Below are 18,068 nucleotides of genomic sequence, written 5' to 3' on the forward strand. Positions count from 1 at the left end.
CGGCTGCAAAGCTTATTTATTTAATCATATCATGCTTTTTCTTCCAATTGCTTCCGGCATCAGATTAAAAAGAATCCAGCCTCCACTTACCAGCAGGCCTTGTACCCTATTCTTTATTAGTCCTCTCATACAACTTGATTTGATTTGCCGTTTTCTTTTTCAACGGGACCATGGTGGTCCACTGAGCTTCTCTGTTCTGCCCATACTTTTCAAACAAAGACTTGGCCTCTTTGCTGATTTGTACCTTTCAGCTTAAATGTATTAGGTTTTAGACTCTGGTCTCGGTGCACTCCCTAATGTGCAGTTACGAAGGTGAGACAATCAGCCGGCTCGGCCGCCTCGCAATCGCGAGTTTCTTCCTCGATCACATTGCGACTCGGAGCGTTCGGCGAGCTCTAGCCCATTTGTGGCGCAATTCGCCGGCTCCATCCTGTGCTTTTCAGAACGCTTTCAGCTGCCAGTGTCCGAGATTGGCTCTGGAGTCAGTAACCCTGCTCTTCAGAGATGCTCAAAACAACCCTGCTCTGCTCCCTCGCCTCTTGCTTCAGGCTCCTTCTCAACATGAGCTGTTGTGGACCAGATGTCTTTTTCTGAACTTACCATGTCCGAACCATCTGCCTCGCTCTCTTTTTTTAATTTATTTATTTTCCTCCCAAACCTGTGCAACCAAGCGTGACGAGCCGAGGCTCTCCTTTTCTGAACAATTGTGTTGAACAGATTGGCACAAATGACCTCCCTCAACCCTTTTTTTATTTTTATTTTTTGGCTTGTGGTTTGTTACATACAGTATATACACAAATACACACTCGCCATATTGCGTGTCCTGTTTGTCAAGTCTTTGTTGTTCACTGCAGAGATGAGCTTTGAGAGTCACTAGTCATACCAATTATGCTAATGCAAGATAAAAGGCATTTTAAGTGTTTTTGCAGTTTTATGCCTGCATGCCTGTAAGGCTGATTGATGGTTGCCACTATGATTGAATTCGACCCAAGTGCCTATTTTTGGTTTCACAGACTAAAGCTAAATGACAAATTAGTGCAGGAAACATTACTAGGTGTTTAGCGCTTAATATCGTTAGTTCCGTTAGAAAGACGTTCCAATGCACATCGACACTGCCTTCTTCTCAGCGGTTACTCTTATCCTGATTGGTGCGGGCTTTTTAGGATGATCCCGCCCCCATTTACAGGTCATGGGAGCTCTGTGAAGGGTTTCATAAGGTTGAAATCAGTGTCAAACCAGGTCTCGTATTAATTGAGAATGGTTTGGAACGATCTGCTCAAACGCTAACTGGGGGATTGTATTTATACGAATGTTGATATTTTCAGGACAGTTCCACAGACCTGTAAACCCCATGCCTTGGTGGCCTGACTCCTTTGCTAAGACTTTCTGGCCCACGGTTCTCTTCAATTCCTCTGCATAACTGTATGGAGACCTGAAATCCTAACGGAATGCAAACTCGTAAAATGACACCCGTACCGAGCACGTAATACGATAATAATAATAATAAAAAAATCTCTCTTTATGAATCATAAAGAACTGTAATTGGCCGGGTGATTTGTGCCTTCATGGTGGAACAACAGCAAAGGCTTTCAAATGATTCTGCAAATCCAGTGGCGGAGAGGAACACAAACTGCGTTCTGCACAGCTCACAAATCAAAATGTAATTTGGCCGTCCTGACGGCTCCTCCGGATTGGCATTACCCGCCGATGCATTATGGCTCGGCGCGCCTCCGTATCCCTTTGCTGCTTGGGCACGAGCTCCGCTGCCATTACTTCACTAATGCACATGGCAAATTGCTTGTTTTATTAGAGCCATTCGACGCTCCATTGAGCGCTAAATTTGTGCGAAAACAACGCAGTGTTATTATAATTTTCCCTCCTCCCACCCAATAAGGTTCAGATCTCGTTTCTTTTGGGGGGAGGTGTGTGTGTGTGTGTGTGTGTGTGCAAATCGATTTCGCCGTGGCCTCCGACAGAGCCAGGCTTCGAAAGATGATGATTACGAGTCCGGCGAACCCGACGCACGCGCTTTTCCGCCCCCTGGTTTTTCCGGGTCCCGGGCGACGAGTTAAAATCGCTCGTCGAATTGTAACGGAGCCACGTTAATGTAACATCTGCTGTTTTACGTCGTCTCGTTTAGGAGATGAAAGATTTGACGAGGCTCGAGAGAGAGCTTGGTCCAGCTGCCGGAATGGGAGCGGGAGGACTCGTGGTTCTATAGCTACCTTTCTTTCCAGACACAGGCGTTATGATATAGGTGGATGGGAGGGGATGATTGGCGCGAGGGCGGGACGTGCGACCTTGTCTTGTTGCGTTTGCAGTATATTAACTGTCACGTTGTACACGTGTGAGCGGGTCTTTCCTGGCGATCGTGTGGTAAAATGTCACTCGGAAAGGCAACCGCAATCTTTGACAATAACCCCCTCGAAAGTCGGGCTCGGTAGATGAGCTAATAATAGTACCGTCTTGGCATAAAAGTGTGTTGCTCTCGTTCCTTTGTGATTTCTCCCTCTCCTCGAACATCCCATTAAAACCTTTCATATAGCACCTGCTTGTTGAAGAGCAGTCCGTCTTGATGACTTTCCTCCCTCCTTTACCGTTTATTGCTTTTGCTACTCAAATCGCCTTTTCCTTGTTTTTTTTCGTATCGGAATTCCTGCGTGTGTGTTTGGTGGGGTGTTTTCAGAGTGTCCGAGCAGGCGATCGAGCAGATTGGAAACCCGACAAGGATGTTGATCGACACAATCTTGGCTACACTCTTGCCTGCGATTCATGGGTGCTGTAATGGTTGTTGAGAGCTGCTGCAGTAAAAGGAAGTACATTTTCCCTTTTTCCCCCCTTTAATTAGCTTAATTTCCTCTCAGAGTCTGTTTGATCTTCCACCCCGTGCACACCTTCACCCCGAAATTACACTGCCTCGGTTCATTTAGACATGCGGACAAATGTTTGTGGACGCCCATTCCACTATTACTCCCCTTTTGCTGTTATATTAACTTTCACTCGGTCCGCTCCAGAATTCTTTCCTCGATTCTCCCAAGAGATCGTGATTAACAATCTGGAAAAATTCCGCATTTCATTACATTGTAGAGATGATGTACTTTGGGGTTGACTTTTATCCCATCTTATATTCCACATGACCACTTGCTCGCTCGCTACGACCAGCCGCTACACACACACGGCTCTGTGTGAGCTCCCGGGATCGAGGTTACCACCACGTACTGTACCCGAAGTCATTTTTCAGGACCCTGGTCAGATTTCCTGCCGAGTTTCAGCGTGCCAGGTGAAAGAATGAAGGAGAGCGAGAAGGAAAAAAGAGGGCTGGAAAGGCAGCACAAGACAAATCGAACTGCACCGAATTGCTTAATATAGCTTTTTTTCTTCTTTTTTCCCTTTTTTGCTGGTAATCCCTGCAATCGCTCTGCTTGGCCCTCATCCGGAGTGCAGGGGAGATTTTATTAAGCTTCTGAGTATCTATACGCCTCCGAGACTCATTAGCGGTATCACAGGAGAAGAGCTGATCAGGTCATGGGGGGGATCAGAGGTCAACTCGCTACTGAACAAAGCCTGATCCAGGATGATTGATTTAAAGCTCACATGTTTAAACGGAGCGATTTAAGCCATGCTACGCAGCAGGAAGAGCAGTAGGTCAGAGTACAAAGTTTTTTATATGTACAGTTTGTTATAGTGAGTGATTTGGACTGTTTTTACAGCAGCCTTTTTTATTTTTATTTATACATTGCTTATAATAAGTTGATATTTTATTTATTTCAGGTATTTAAACCACTTATTAAATTTTCTATTACTTGCTAGTTTTATTTGCTATAATTCTATAATAATTAATAAATAAATGTATTTCATTCATTCATTCATTCATTTTCTCCCGCTTATCCGTAATTCGGGTCGCGGGGGCAGCAGTCTAAGCAGGCCCCCGCCTCCGACTGCTGCCCAATCCTCACAGCACCGTCCCTTACGGTCCCTCCTGCAGGTGGTGAGCCCACGGGAAGGCGGCCCCACGTCACGGACCTTGATATTTCCCTCGTAAGGGACCCCCGGAGCATAGAGGGTTAAGGGCCTTGCTCAAGGGCCCAAGAGTGGCAGCTTGGCGATACCGGGGCTTGAACCACAGACCTTCCGATCGGCAACCCAGTGCCTTAACCGCTGGAGCCACCACTCCCCCACAAATAAATGTATTTAATAATGAAAAAAATTATTATAATAATAAAAAAATAAAAATGAATATTTTTTAGAATAACTTTTTTTTTTTTTTTCTTTTTTTAGAATTTAGTAGCCAGAATCTGATAGATAAAAAAGTAAAAAAACTATTTAAATCTAAAAAGATTATTCGTTTTCATTATTTAATTATAATTCTATTATTAAATAATAATTTTTTCTAGAATTAAATATTTTTTTTAGAATTTATATATATAAAATTATTTTTTTTATTATTTTAATAATAAAATTGATAATGATTTTTATATATATATATATAGTTCTTACATATTTTTTTCTCCCAATAATTTTTTATTCTGCTACAGAATGAAACTCGATTCTTGCTCATGAACACCAATTTAATAATTAAATTATTTTCCAGAATTTACTCGACCCTGTCTGCAGGAGTTTGTTTCGACCCTCTGTGTTCAACCAAACGTCGTCGTTTGACGCTACACATGTTTATAGCTGAGCATTTTCCAGTTGAATTTAATCCTACCCTGCAGCACACAGGATTTCTGCTCATCCTCAGTTCAGCTCCAGTCAAAAGCTTTCGTGATGAAATTCTCTGAAACGTGAAACACAAAGGGCACCGTGGACTTTCCTCATGTGAAATTCCTCGTGTAGGTTTGAGAATGATTTTCTTTCCTCTCATACTTACCGAGCTTGTTCAACGTTTGCTTTAAAACAATAATTATTAGTTGTGTCTGTGTAACAGGCTTTGGAACACGTGTTTTAAAAAAAAAGTGGAGACCATCCAAACAGGTGGACAAGGTGTAGTGAGGCCTCAGCTGTCAGTACCACAGCAGCACTTAAAGTTATCAGACCCCACACACATACACCATGCAGTTCTTTTTATCGCTCTGTGTGTGTGTGTGTGTGTGTGTGTGTGTTTCTTGAACCGAACGACATCATTAAACTCGCTCTCCGTGTTGTTTTCTGTTCTGATGTACAGCATGCGGCCAGTGAGTTCGTAGGATCAGGCGGGTCAGACGCTCACGATCTTACTGCTGTCTGTTTTCCTGTCAACCACCAGACACACACACACACACACACACACACACACACACACACACACTCTCACACACACACACAGGCCTGACTGATGATCAAAATGAAAAGCAGCAGGGTTCAAGAGAACATTTCACATTGCTGCACCTGTAAAACACAACTGGCTGCAACAAACAGGACTATGGAGTTTTTCCATCCATCCATCCATCCATCCAGCCTGTATATCATCCATCCATTCCATCCATCTATCCATCCATCCATCCAGCCATCCAGCCATCCATCCCTCCAGCCTGTATATCATCCATCCATTCCGCCCTTCCATCCATCCAACCATCCATCCATCCATCCATTCGCCCTTCTATTCTTCCATCCATCCATCCATTCACCCATCCATCCATCCACTCGCCCTTTTATCCATCCAGCCTGTAAATCATCCATCCATCAATTTCTCTAAACTTAATCCTGCCGAAAGTGGCTTTTTTTTTTCTTCCCCTCTTTGCACTTTGCACGTCCTCATTTGCGTTTTTTTTGTGTTTGAGTCGTAATCCTGCAGCCACAGTAATTTTCTCTATTGTATACGTGTAGATTAATCAGCATGACAATAGAAATGTACTTACCTGGCTAAATGTTTTGGTCCTTTCCTGGTCGTGTGGCGAATGTCGATCCTGAGTGATGTGGAGTTACGAATGTAATTTTATAAATGATAAAATGCGAGGGCTTGGATTCGAGTGACAGCTCAGGCCTTTTTTTCTGAAAAGCTCAAATATTAATATCATCGCAGTGTACATACTGTAATGACTGAGATTTTTACTGTGCGTGCGAGTCGACTAGTCGTCTCGCCTTCAACCTCAACACATGAAATCTAGACCCAGAACAAAATCATCCGTAAACTGCCACATCGAGGTGTTTAAAATGATCTTTAATCCACTTTATTGTACTAAAAAAAAAATAATTTGAGCAAACACACAACGCTTTACCTGAGGACGGGATTTTTAATTAAGCTGCCCGCACTTCGCGGCGTTCCGACATTCCCACGTTTCTCCGATCTGCTGTGATGAGGCCGTTTTAATAATGAATAGGATGAGAAGACCACAAACCAATTAGCCAGTGACATTTGGAGAAACAGCCAGGAGCGGAGCATATGGATGAAGCCGAGGCTGTTTTGTACTTAAATGCCATGTTGAGTTAGTCGGAGATGTTCTACACATACAATATACGCACATGGATGTCATGTGATTTAACTTTTTTTATTCTACAGCTTAATATTGTAAATATAATATTCAGTATATTATTAGTACTATTATTATATATATTTTATTATTAAGATAATAGTCACTTATGATCATTAAAATTGGTATATACAATAAATAAGGCTCTTCAGGGCACCCGAGGCTGTGTGAGGGACCTAATGGAAAACGAAGTATTGTTTTATTAGGGGGGGAGTGGTGGCTCCAGCGGTTAAGGCGCTTGGTTGCCGATCGGAAGGTCTGGGGTTCAAGCCCCGGTATCGCCAAGCTGCCACTCTTGGGCCCTTGAGCAAGGCCCTTAACCCTCTATGCTCCAGGGGTCCCTTACGAGGAAAATATCAAGGTCCGTGACGTCGGAGTGACGTGGGACCGCCTTCCCGTGGGCTCACCACCTGCAGGAGGGACCGTAAGGGACGGTGCTGTGAGGATTGGGCAGCAGTCGAAGGCGGGGGCCTGCTTAGACTGCTGCCCCCGCGACCCGAATTACGGATAAGCGGGAGAAAATGGATGAATGAATGAATGAATGTTTTATTAGGACGTGCATCCCCCACCGTGGCCTTCAGTGGGGTCCTACCAGAGAATGCGTGTGAAAGAGGTTTCCGGCTCTCCAAGGCCTCACTGATAGCAAAGGCAATAATAACCAGCTTGTTTAAATGGTACAACATTTAAACCAAAACAGCTTTGAACGTCTCGTGTTGCCCGTTTTTGTTTCTCGAGGGTCCGGGGAAATAATGTCCTGATCGTTCGGTGTGTGGTGGTTGTTTGAGTGGCATTTTACACAGAATGCTGTGACAAAGAAATATGTGCGAGAAAAGCTTCGCGAAACTCCCCAAACCTTAAAAAGGATCGTTCACACACAAGTAAAAGCCCACCTCGGGTTCCTCGGGTTCCTCGCCTTTCAGCCGAGAAGGTCCTTTCGTATGGAGGAAACCTAAGAACCCTGAGTGAACCCCTACCCTTTTGAGTCTGGTTCCTCTCAAGGTTTATTCTTTATATCGTCTAAGGGAGTTTTTCCAGGTCACAGTCGCACCAGGCTAATAATATAAATTTAAAATATTATTCGTTTATATTTAAATGTTTTGTTCCATAATTCTTACATTCAGTAAAGCTGCTCTGAGGCAATGTCCATTGTGAAAAGTGCTCCAGACATAAACTTGTATCCAGAAGGAATTCTCATTTAGATCCGTTCTTGTTTTTTTCCTCCCTATTAATTCTATTAGACTTTTTCCTCATAAGTCTGTCCAGATCTTCTGTCTTCTAAACTGTTTCTCTCAACATGGTCCCCCCCCTCCTCGCTCTGCTCGTCTGCTTAGAGACAGGCAAGGCAGGACAACACTCGGGCAGATCGAAACGCAAGCCAAGCGCGCTGCTGCCGCCGTCGGTAAATACACTTCAAATTAATTTGAGCTCATTAATAGGAAATTGCTTGCCCGGGGATTCCTGTGTTATCCCAATTACCTCCAATGCAAACGGAAATGTAGTGACATGTTCGTTTTTTTTTTTTCCCCTTTGGGAAGAGGACGGGGGGGGGATAAACACGATTTGTTATGAGAATGTCAATGATTTCTTTTGTTTGCTGAAGGAGTTTTTGTTTTCTGACCTTTGAAGAGACCTTCTTGGGCTTCGGCTCAGTATTCAAATTGATTCCGTCTCGGGGAGAATAAAAAAAAAAAAAAGAGCAGCGCATGAACCTGGGGTCCGGAGTCCTGTTCCTGCCGGCGGTTTTAATCATCCACGAACAGATGGGTATTGAAAACAAGCTGTACGCAGGCCAAACGCTACACAACCTTTAAGCTCGGCTCTTCATGTCGATGTACATGCGTCAGTGCTCCAGCTAAGCCCAGTGGGACAAACATGCAAGTGTCTGTTTCCCTGTCAACAGGAAATGCAATTCCATTTATTTCCAGAGCATTTTAAACAATGAGCATTGTCTCAAAGCAGCTTTACAGAGATGAAGTGGGTATAAAGTTGTATCAGAGAATGTATAAATTCAGTGCCTAAAGGATTTTTCCTTATAACAGTAAGTTCATCCCTAATGAGCGAACCAGCGCCGACTGTGGGGAAGGAAAAACTCCCTGAGACGGCATGAGGAAGAAACCTCAAGACTCAAAAGTGAACTCGTCCTCATCTGGGTGGCAATGAATGTCAATACAGTTCCATTATTGTTGAGTTGTGCAGTGATGCATTCTGTGGTCTTGAGCCTTTGTAGCAGACTGTTAATCAGGGGTGTAGCGGTACACGTATCCGTATTGAACCGTTTTTGTACAAGTGTACCGAGTGCAATCCTTGTTTTGCGGAAAATAGTTAAAATCCGGGTTCCGTCTCGGACATATTAAGTTTGTTTAGTCTGTGGATAATCGACCCGTCCCGCGTACCGCGCATGTAAAAACCGTTTTTACGACAATCGAGCGATACGGATTCTTTTGCGATCTTCAAAAACGAGAAATTCCTGACAATTCTGCATATCTAGGGAGAGAATGAATAAAGGATGAAAGGCGTGAATTCATTTATTATAATAAATTAATTGAACGGTTATATAAATATATGCATTTAAGAAACACAAGATATCGGGTATTCTGAAGTAGAACATATCTTTAGAAAATTACATTTTAAATGTAAAAAAAAAATAAATAAAATAAACTTTTATATTCAAATTTCGATAACACAAATGGGGTTTAAGAAATTTAAACAGTAACATTTCTTCCACTTTAAATCAAATTTTTAAATAATTTGTGCTAATTTACTCAATTTAAGCAATTTAATAATAAAGTTTATTGACTTAATTAGATTTATTTCAATGTATTTTTTTTATTTTATTCAAAGCAAGCAGGCGTTTTATTTAAATGTATTTTTTAAATTAAGTTGTTGTTCACAAATGTTAATAATAATAAACGCCATTATTTATAAAATGACAAGCAATTTTTTATTTATTTTTTCCATTTCTACCTCCAAACCCTCTCAAAATTAAACCAAACCGTGACTTAACCCGAGGTACGTACCGCACCCTAAACTGTGAACTGTTGCTCCAATACTGTTAAATTACAGTCTGAATTCATCCTCAAAGTTCTTGAGTTGCAGCTTGAAATTTTTCTGAAAGACATTTTTCTGACTAGAAAAACTTCTACATCTAAAGCTGTGAAACGATTGGTTGATTTATCCGGCTTGGAGTCCTGTGTCGTCCAGATGATTACCTGTAAATCGAAGCTTGTCCTTTTTTTTCCTCACGATTCCGAGACGACGGTTCGCCTTTTCAGGCTTTTTCACAGTCTGAACGTTTCTCACGTGATCTTTTTACTTGATGCGGCAAAACCCCTATTTCTGCCCCCTATTTCTAACTGCTCTCTCTCTCTCTGTCTGTCTCCTTTGTCTCCGCAGATGCTAAAGAAATCGTTCTAAAGGCTCAGATCCTGGCAGGAGGCCGAGGCAAAGGGGTGTTTGACAGCGGCCTGAAAGGTGGAGTGCACTTAACCAAAGAGTGAGTGAGTTCCCGCTCCGGAAGATTGGAGACGTCGTCCTTTCTCTCGAACATTCTCTCTCAATCTCTCTCTCTCTTTCCTTTTCTCTGTTGCCTTTTCCGTCTGTCTTTTTGTATTTTATTTTTTTCGGACAATCGACAACCTGCAGTCAACTGCTTTTCTTATCCATATCGGCCCTCAGGCCTCCGTCTGTTGCACAATTTCTATTGTTTTTTTTGTTTTTTTAACTCTCACCCTTTATATTAAAAGATCCCCCCCCCAGTGTTTTCATCTCTAACTTGTTTCACACGTTCGCAGCCCGGCAGTGGTGCAAGAGCTGGCCAACAAGATGCTCGGCTTCAGCCTCACCACCAAGCAGACGCCGAAGGAGGGCGTCAAGGTCAACACGGTGAGTTCCCCAGAGACGCCGTCTTCCGTGCTCGCTGCTCATAATCCATCCGCTACTCCTTTCCATTAAAATAATGACCGAGCTCGGGTTCAGGTTGTGCGAGGAAAAAAAAACACAAAAAAAACAATCCCATTAGCATTTTTGTTCCCCCTCTATCCCTCACCTCGTCTTTTCTTTCCGAGACAGGCGAGATGAGACCCGCTCGTTTGAAGCCTGTTCCTTTTCCTTCTAGCTTAAATAAAAGCAAGAAAGAGGGAGAAAAAAAAATCCTAGTTGTGAAAACGTGAAAACCAAAGCCATTGATGCGCTACTGTCATCTTTTTTTTTGTCGCTAACAAGCCAGTGGATCCTGTTCTCATTTTCTCTCTTTCTCTCTCTTTTTTTTTTTTTTTTTAAACTCTTTCTTTTACACACACCTGTCTGTAGCACCGAAAGTAAAAAAAAAAAAAAAACAGATTAAATGTTCAAGGCTGTTGGTGTCTGTGTGTGTTTGTTGTTGTGTGCGAGATGGAGGTTGGAGCTTCGTGTCCCTTCACACACCACCCTGTGCCTCCGTCATCCTGCTGGAGAAACAGAGTTTTACTCTCATTTATTTGTAAACTGTGAAAGGGGAAACATTGGGCCTCTCAGGTGAAATGCTGATTCTTGTCACATTTATGTTTTTAAACTATCTAAACGTTTTTTATAAACGTTTGTTTGTGCTTCAATAGAAAAAGTAATTGAAGCATTTATAGTCTGGCAGATTGACCAACAAACATCCAGTTTTGGCAAAGTAGGTGTGGTCTCTAACGGTCATTTCATTACAGGAGGTGTGGATAACCACGCCCACTTTACTATGACCCACTTTACTAACAATGACAAAGATCACTCCTCCTTTAGTGTTAGTCCTAGCAAAGGACCTCCAGTTGATCGCGCTAAAGGAGGCGTGGTCTCTGTTTGGATGATCTCAGTAAAGGAGGCATGGTCTCTGGATGATCCCAGTAAAGGAGGCGTGGTCTCTGGTGAATCTCAGTAAAGGAGGCGTGGTATCTGGTGAATCTTGGTAAAGGAGGCGTGGTCTCTGTTGGATGATCTCTGAAGGAGCTGTCAGTCTTAGAAAGTCTAGAGAAGGAGGGCAATTTGTACCTGTAAGTGTTTGTGAAGGGGGTGTGGTCTAAATGCCTGCCGCTTTATGTCGGAGCATTTCACTTTAAAATAGATCTCAGCTTGGTTTCCGTGGGTGTTGAGTGTGTCAGCTTGGCCAGCCGTCTCAGACAGATTAATGAATGGAGTGTGTGTGTAGCCCGAGCGGAATGGAGGCCGTTAAGAGGCTGTAATTGTGTTGTCATTCTCTGTTTCCACAAACACAAAACCACTAGTGAGCTGTCACCGTGCCAGCAGCTTATCCGTTAATGTGCTTGTATTCAGATAACAATACAGACGGAGTAACTTCTCCTCCCGTCTCTCTTACACACATGCACACACACACACACTCTCACTCCTTGTCCATGTCCATGCTTTATAAACGTGTGTATTTGTGGTTGCAGGTGATGGTGGCTGAGGCGCTGGATATCTCCAGGGAGACGTATTTCGCCATCCTGATGGACCGCGCGTTTAATGGCCCGGTCATGGTCGGCAGCCCACAGGGGGGCGTAGACATCGAGGAGGTCGCGGCCAAAACACCAGAGCTTATCTACAAGGTCCACACACACACACACACACACACACACTCTTCCTCTCTTCTTCACTTTGACCCTGTTTAAGGCTCACATCTATTTCTTTAGTAATACATATGTATATTAACCCTCTTGACCTGTCAGTCTACATGTCTATTAACTGATCAGTCTCATGCCGACTTATCCATCCATCCATCCATCCATCTGCTTTTTACCCCCTTCCTCTCTCTTTTCTTTCCCTATCTCCTATACTCTGTGTATAATTGCATCCTTCACTATGTTAATCCGAACACACGCTGCAATAAATCAACCTCACTGATGGTTTCTGTCTCTCTCTATTTCTCTCTCTCCATCCTTCCCTCCACAGGAAGTCATCGATATTTTCGAGGGCGTTCGAGACGACCAGGCGCTGCGCATGGCGGCTAATTTGGGCTTCAAAGGGCCACTGGAGAGGCAGGTAATGGAGCAGGAGTCGGAGCAGAGTGCCAAAACAACACTCGGCTGTTGCGCTAATACTCGGGCTCAACGCTGTGTATGCTGCCCTTTAGTGGAAGCATCGCCGATCCACAGAGGCATCAGTAGTCTGTGCGGCGTTTATTTCAGCTATAAATGACTCACTGATGTGCCGTAACTGCCGTGGCTATAAACGATAAGCCCTGATTTAAATCTTCACTGGGCTTTAAAGACATTTAGAGGTTATCTCCATCCCACTTCTGCCAGGCAGTGATATATATACGGCCAGCTCCCGACCTCCAGGAGCCATCTCCTGCTTATTTGAATTATTTTCTGTTTTTTTTCCCCCCACTGCTTCTCTTCCTACGCAGTGTTTGGAATCCGCTGTGTCCGTCCACTTGCATCGTATCAAATCGTAATTCCATGCTCTTTTTGATGATTAGTTTGGAATGCAGCGTTTGTATAAATCAACATAATGAAGCCCATTTTCAAGGGTTATGAACACTGGATTCAGATGTCCTGGGCTGCTTGTGTGTGTGTGTGTGTGTGTGTGTGTGTGTGTGTGTGTGTGTGTGTGTGTGTGTGTGTGTGTGTGTGTGCGCGCGTGTGCGCGCTCGCGTTCATACATTGATTCAAACAACCCGAGGAAATTGAAATGATTAGTCAAGTGTGCAGCTTGTCAGATTTCTGCTACTGTCATCCTTTTAATGCTTTTAATAAGGTTGATTTGCAAACAGATCTTCCGCTCAGAACTAATGAAATTTCTTTCGGAGGAGGAGCGCTGTTTAAACACGTTGGGTATAATTGAATAGAGTTAGTCAAATAAAGTGCAGCGTGGTGATAAACAAAGCGGAAAAAAAGAAATCCGTCTCTTGACATTGTGACGCAGACGAGCCTGTACGTCCTCATATCTATGTATATGTGAATTAGAATACTGATACAGGCCATGCCTCCTTTACTGTTGATAATGCATGCAGGCCACACCTCCTTAATTGATGCATACAGGCCACACCTCCTTTATTGATGATGATGATGCACACAGACTACGCCTCCTTTATTGATGCATACAGGCCATGCCTCCTTTATTGACAATAATGCACACAGGCCACACCTCCTTCATTGATTATGATGCACACAGGCCACATCTCCTTTATTGACTATAATGCATACAGGCCACACCTCCTTTACTGACGATAATAAATACAGGCCACACCTCCTTTATTGACTATAATGCATACAGGCCACACCTCCTTAACTGACAATAATGAATTCAGGCCACACCTTCTTTATTGATGATGATGCACACAGGCTACGCCTCCTTTATTGATGCTTATATACACAGGCCACACCTCCTTTATTAAAGATAATGCACACAGGTCACCTCTTTTATTTGTAGTGATGTACACAGGCCATGTGCATACATAGACCTTTGTGTAAATTATTTGTGTGTTGTGTATAACAGGGTCTTGTCTTGTCTCTCGACTGCCCTTAGTTCCTCTCTCTTCTCTGTCTCAGGCTGCGGATCAAATTAAAAAACTCTACGATCTCTTCCTGAAAGTCGACGCCACTCAGGTGGAAGTGAACCCGCTCGGCGAGACTCCCGAAGGACAAGGTGGGGTGATTCCACGTTTTAAAACGTCTGGTTTATGGGGGACAGAATCTGTCTTGTGGTTGTGAAGGAGACCTTTTGCTTGAGACAGGAGGATCCACAGGGGTCCGAAATATTTTGAGGAACTGAAGAGTTCCTAATCTTTCTTAAGAGCTCCAAAAAGCTCCAAGCAGCAGCTTTTCTGGTTTGTTGTTTTTTCTTTTTTTTTTTTGTTTAGTCTCTAGAGTCAGTAAGTTGTCTACTAGAAGTGGATCAAATCGATAGACTAAATTTCCCTCAACCCGACGACATTTCTCCATTCCAGCCCACTTCAATGTCTATTAAAACAATTTCCTGAGTCAGCAGATGTAATGAAAACCCCCCTGCTTAGTTACTTCACTGGGGTTCACTGCATTTACTTCCTAGAAGACCGAGATCAATGACGACGAGAGAAAGCCGGAAATGCGAAAGTCGCAAATGATCGCATCGAGCAGGATGAGCTCACGGCTGGAGATGCAGATGATCAGGGAGAGAAAAAGACATTGCAGGATTTGCGAAACGAGTTGGGAGTTTAGTAGGACAGGAGCGATGGAGTGAATGGGGACGAAGCGAGACCCCGAAGCTGATTAGAGCTGCTTTCTCCTTCATTCCGCTCCTCGGCTCCTCGCGGCATGAGTGAGAGCTCATCTCAGAAAGTAGGAGTCTGGTTTTGGCTCGACGAGAGACGGAGCGCTAGTACTCGCTATTTCCCCGATGAGCTCGGGGACTCGTGTACTGCAATCTCTTTTCCTCCGAACAGCATCACGGCCCCAAAATGCATGAATGATCACGCCGATCGGCACAGAAGCCATTAAGCCGCACGGCCGTCACTGATGGCATCTTTAGGCTTTCGCGATTTAGAGCGAGAAGATTGATCACAGGACGAGATCGGAAATGCAGAGGCCTGGTTTGCGGGATCGTTGTCGTTTTAACGAAGAGGCGGGGTGGTTAATTAGGGGTATGTGGGATATATAGGGATAATTAGCGATCTTTTGTGTACATTCAAAGGAACGTACAAGAGCGATGTTTCCTTTGGGTTCGACCATGTTTATGTATCTTCAGTAACACGGATATATGCGCATCTCCATAACTGAGGCCGATGCGATTCGCGTCTCGATGCATAGCCAGCGATACGATCCAGTAAAGACGCATATGAAGCAGCTACTGATGCGATGTGCACCGATTCACACAATCATGATACGGCGTGATCCGATTTCACTTCTATGCAATGGAAAAATATTCGATTCAATTTGAATGAACGCCTTCATAATCCAAAATCATAGTCCGCTTGAATAAAACCAGGCGTTCTTTTCCTGTTCTGTCTACCGGAGGATGCAGCTCTACCTCTACCATGTTAATCCGCATTGCCTCGGTCTCCGTAGCGTTGTGATACGTCGTATTAGCATAGCAGCAGTGGTGCTGAGTGCTCAGGAGATCACAACACATTGTTTATTGACCATCAGGAGGGGAAACTCATACGTTAGCTACAGCTCCCCTATTTTCTCGTTTTCCCAGACTCTTCTTTCCCGCGATTCCTACTCATCTATTCAGAATCGCGGGGCACTGTGCTCACGGTATAATCTCCAGATTTTATATCAGATTGTAGTACATTATATTACCCTAAAACGATGCATCATGAAACAAATGTCAAAAAAGTGAATTATTTGTAGAATGTGATTGGTTAGCCGTGTTGTATAGATGCAGCCCAACTCATTTGAAGCTCAGTAGATGGTAAAGTGTGTCAGAACAGAAACAAAACGATGACTCTAAAACAGAAACATGACTCTAATGCCTTTCCTCAGTCGTGTGCTTCGACGCCAAAATCAACTTTGACGACAACGCCGAGTTCCGGCAGAAAAACGTCTTCGCCATGGACAACACGGCCGAAAGCGACCCCACAGAGACCGAGGCGGCCAAATACGACCTCAAATACATCGGCCTGGATGGCAACATCGCTTGCTTTGGTGAGTGTGTTACATTTCTGTTTAAACAGTTGAACAGTTTGCTCATCCTATGCAGAGTTAATAACAGTGATGGAGCTGTAACCAATGGACATTCGGTGTCACTCCTTATTACTATTTCCTTTTTTAATTACTTAATTTATTAATAACAGCCTTTTATTTAATAATTTTTGATAAAACAGTCTTTGAGAGTCTTTGCAAAGACTCAACAAACACTCCACCCTCCCCCCCCCCCCCCCCCCCCGGCTTTTTTCTTTAACTTACCCTTAAATTTTTAGTATTTTGTAGTATGTACTGCTTGCTTTATTGCGTCTGGCTGTCTGTCTGTGTCCTGTTCCAGTCAATTATCTCCTTTAATGTCCATCCATCCATCCATCCATCCATCCATCCATCCATCCATCCATCCATTCCATCCATCCATCCATCCAATCTAAGTATAAAGCAGGGCACTTGAGGTTTCAGTACCGTCAACATGAGTTTATTTTAGATTCTCCTTTTATTCTCATCTCGGATCAGAACCTGCTGACGGACCACCGGTTGTACAGGTTTGGTGTAAATTTTTTTGTGAGTCGCGCAGCTTATTGAAAAATATTGCGACGTCCTTCGCAGTACCTGTCGACTCTGTGAAAGCAGAAAAGCCTCTTTAAAGACAAGCCCGTGCCGCTTTTCCAGACCAGATTCTAGAATCCATTTAAGAAGCAGCACACATTTAGGGCGTTATCAAAGCGCCCGCTTCAAAGAACTGCGTTTCTATTTAGATCCCATCTTTATAAATGTGACTTTATTAAGGCATTACCAAATGGGTTTCTACGTCTGATGGAACCTGCCAAAAGCACAGACTTCCAATTAGCAAGAGAAAGGCCTCGAAAAAGTGCCTGGAACCGGGCAGATTGGCTGAGAGATTGTTCTAGTTGTCATTAAAGCAGCTTCTCAGTAGGCATAAAAGACATAAAAACCTTTTTTTTTCTTTTTTCTTTTTTTTTTTAAGTGTTAAACAAAAGAGATGCCAGGAAGCATGAAAACTCAAGTGTATGTGCACACGCACAAAAACTCTCTCTCTCCCTTTTCATTCACACACACACACACACACACACACACACACACACACACACACACACACACACTTGTATTCCTACTCATCAAGGTGGCAGTTTGTGTGCAAGTTTTGAAAGAACAATTTTTCTTTTTTTTCCTTTTTCAAGTTCTTGCCAAGCTCCAGCCTTTCGTCTGGGAGGCAGGAATTAGCCGCAGAAAAACACTTGAACACTTGGCTCCGTTACAGCATGGACTAATTAGGCAGACTCAATGGCCCAGCTAACGCCGCAACTGCTACTGTCGCCGGTGTCCAGTACGCGTTTAATCTAATTCACTTATCCATCTGTTTGCAGGATGATTGAGAATTCGACTTGTGTTCTGCACAGTTAGTACTCGCTCGACTAATTGTTTTCTTGTGCCTGATGGACTATAGGATGCGTTTATGCTCCGTAGCTGTTGCTGTGAATTATACAGTTTTGTGTTGGTGTAACTTGTCATGGGGCCGTTCATTTTGGACTTTTTATTGCTGGTGTACTTTTCCGGCTGTTTACCATAGACGTTTTTTCTGTTTGAGATTCCTGTTTGGGTTTGCTCTTTAAGTTTCCAATTTTTTTAGTTTCTTATGTGTTTGTCATTCGAGCAACTTAGATGTTTCCTGTACGAGATTCCCCTTTTGAGTTTAATGTATGAGTTTTATATGCATGTTACCTATTTATGTTTTCTGTTTTTGTGGGTTTCTCCTGTGTGTTTGCTATGTGTTTCCTATTTACATTTCTGTATTAGTTTCCTGTTATGGCTTCCTAAGTGTGCTTTTTATTTAAGTTTATTTGAGTTGTTTTGTCTGAGTTTTCTATGTGTTTTTCCTGTGTTTTTCCTATTTGAGTTTCCTATTCAGATCTCTATTCGAGTTTCCTATTCACATTTCTATTTGAGTTTCCTATTCACATTTCTATTTGAGTTTCCTATTCACATTTCTATTTGAGTTTCCTATTCACATCTCTATTTG

General features: G+C 43.2%; 1 protein-coding gene across 1 annotated transcript in view; it reads left to right on the forward strand.

Moving 5' to 3' along the window:
* Positions 1-18,068, forward strand: part of suclg2 (succinate-CoA ligase GDP-forming subunit beta) — an 83,396-nt gene that overhangs the window by 23,196 nt on the left and 42,132 nt on the right. Inside the window, exons 3-8 of the mRNA XM_083533477.1 lie at positions 9,843-9,942; positions 10,241-10,331; positions 11,858-12,010; positions 12,354-12,443; positions 13,955-14,051; positions 15,869-16,030. Coding sequence (XP_083389603.1) covers positions 9,843-9,942; positions 10,241-10,331; positions 11,858-12,010; positions 12,354-12,443; positions 13,955-14,051; positions 15,869-16,030 — 693 coding nt within the window. The remainder of the gene's footprint in view (positions 1-9,842; positions 9,943-10,240; positions 10,332-11,857; positions 12,011-12,353; positions 12,444-13,954; positions 14,052-15,868; positions 16,031-18,068) is intronic.

The sequence above is a fragment of the Silurus aristotelis genome (genome assembly GCF_946808225.1).
Source record: "Silurus aristotelis genome assembly, chromosome: 28".
NCBI classification, from domain to species: Eukaryota; Metazoa; Chordata; class Actinopteri; order Siluriformes; family Siluridae; genus Silurus; species Silurus aristotelis.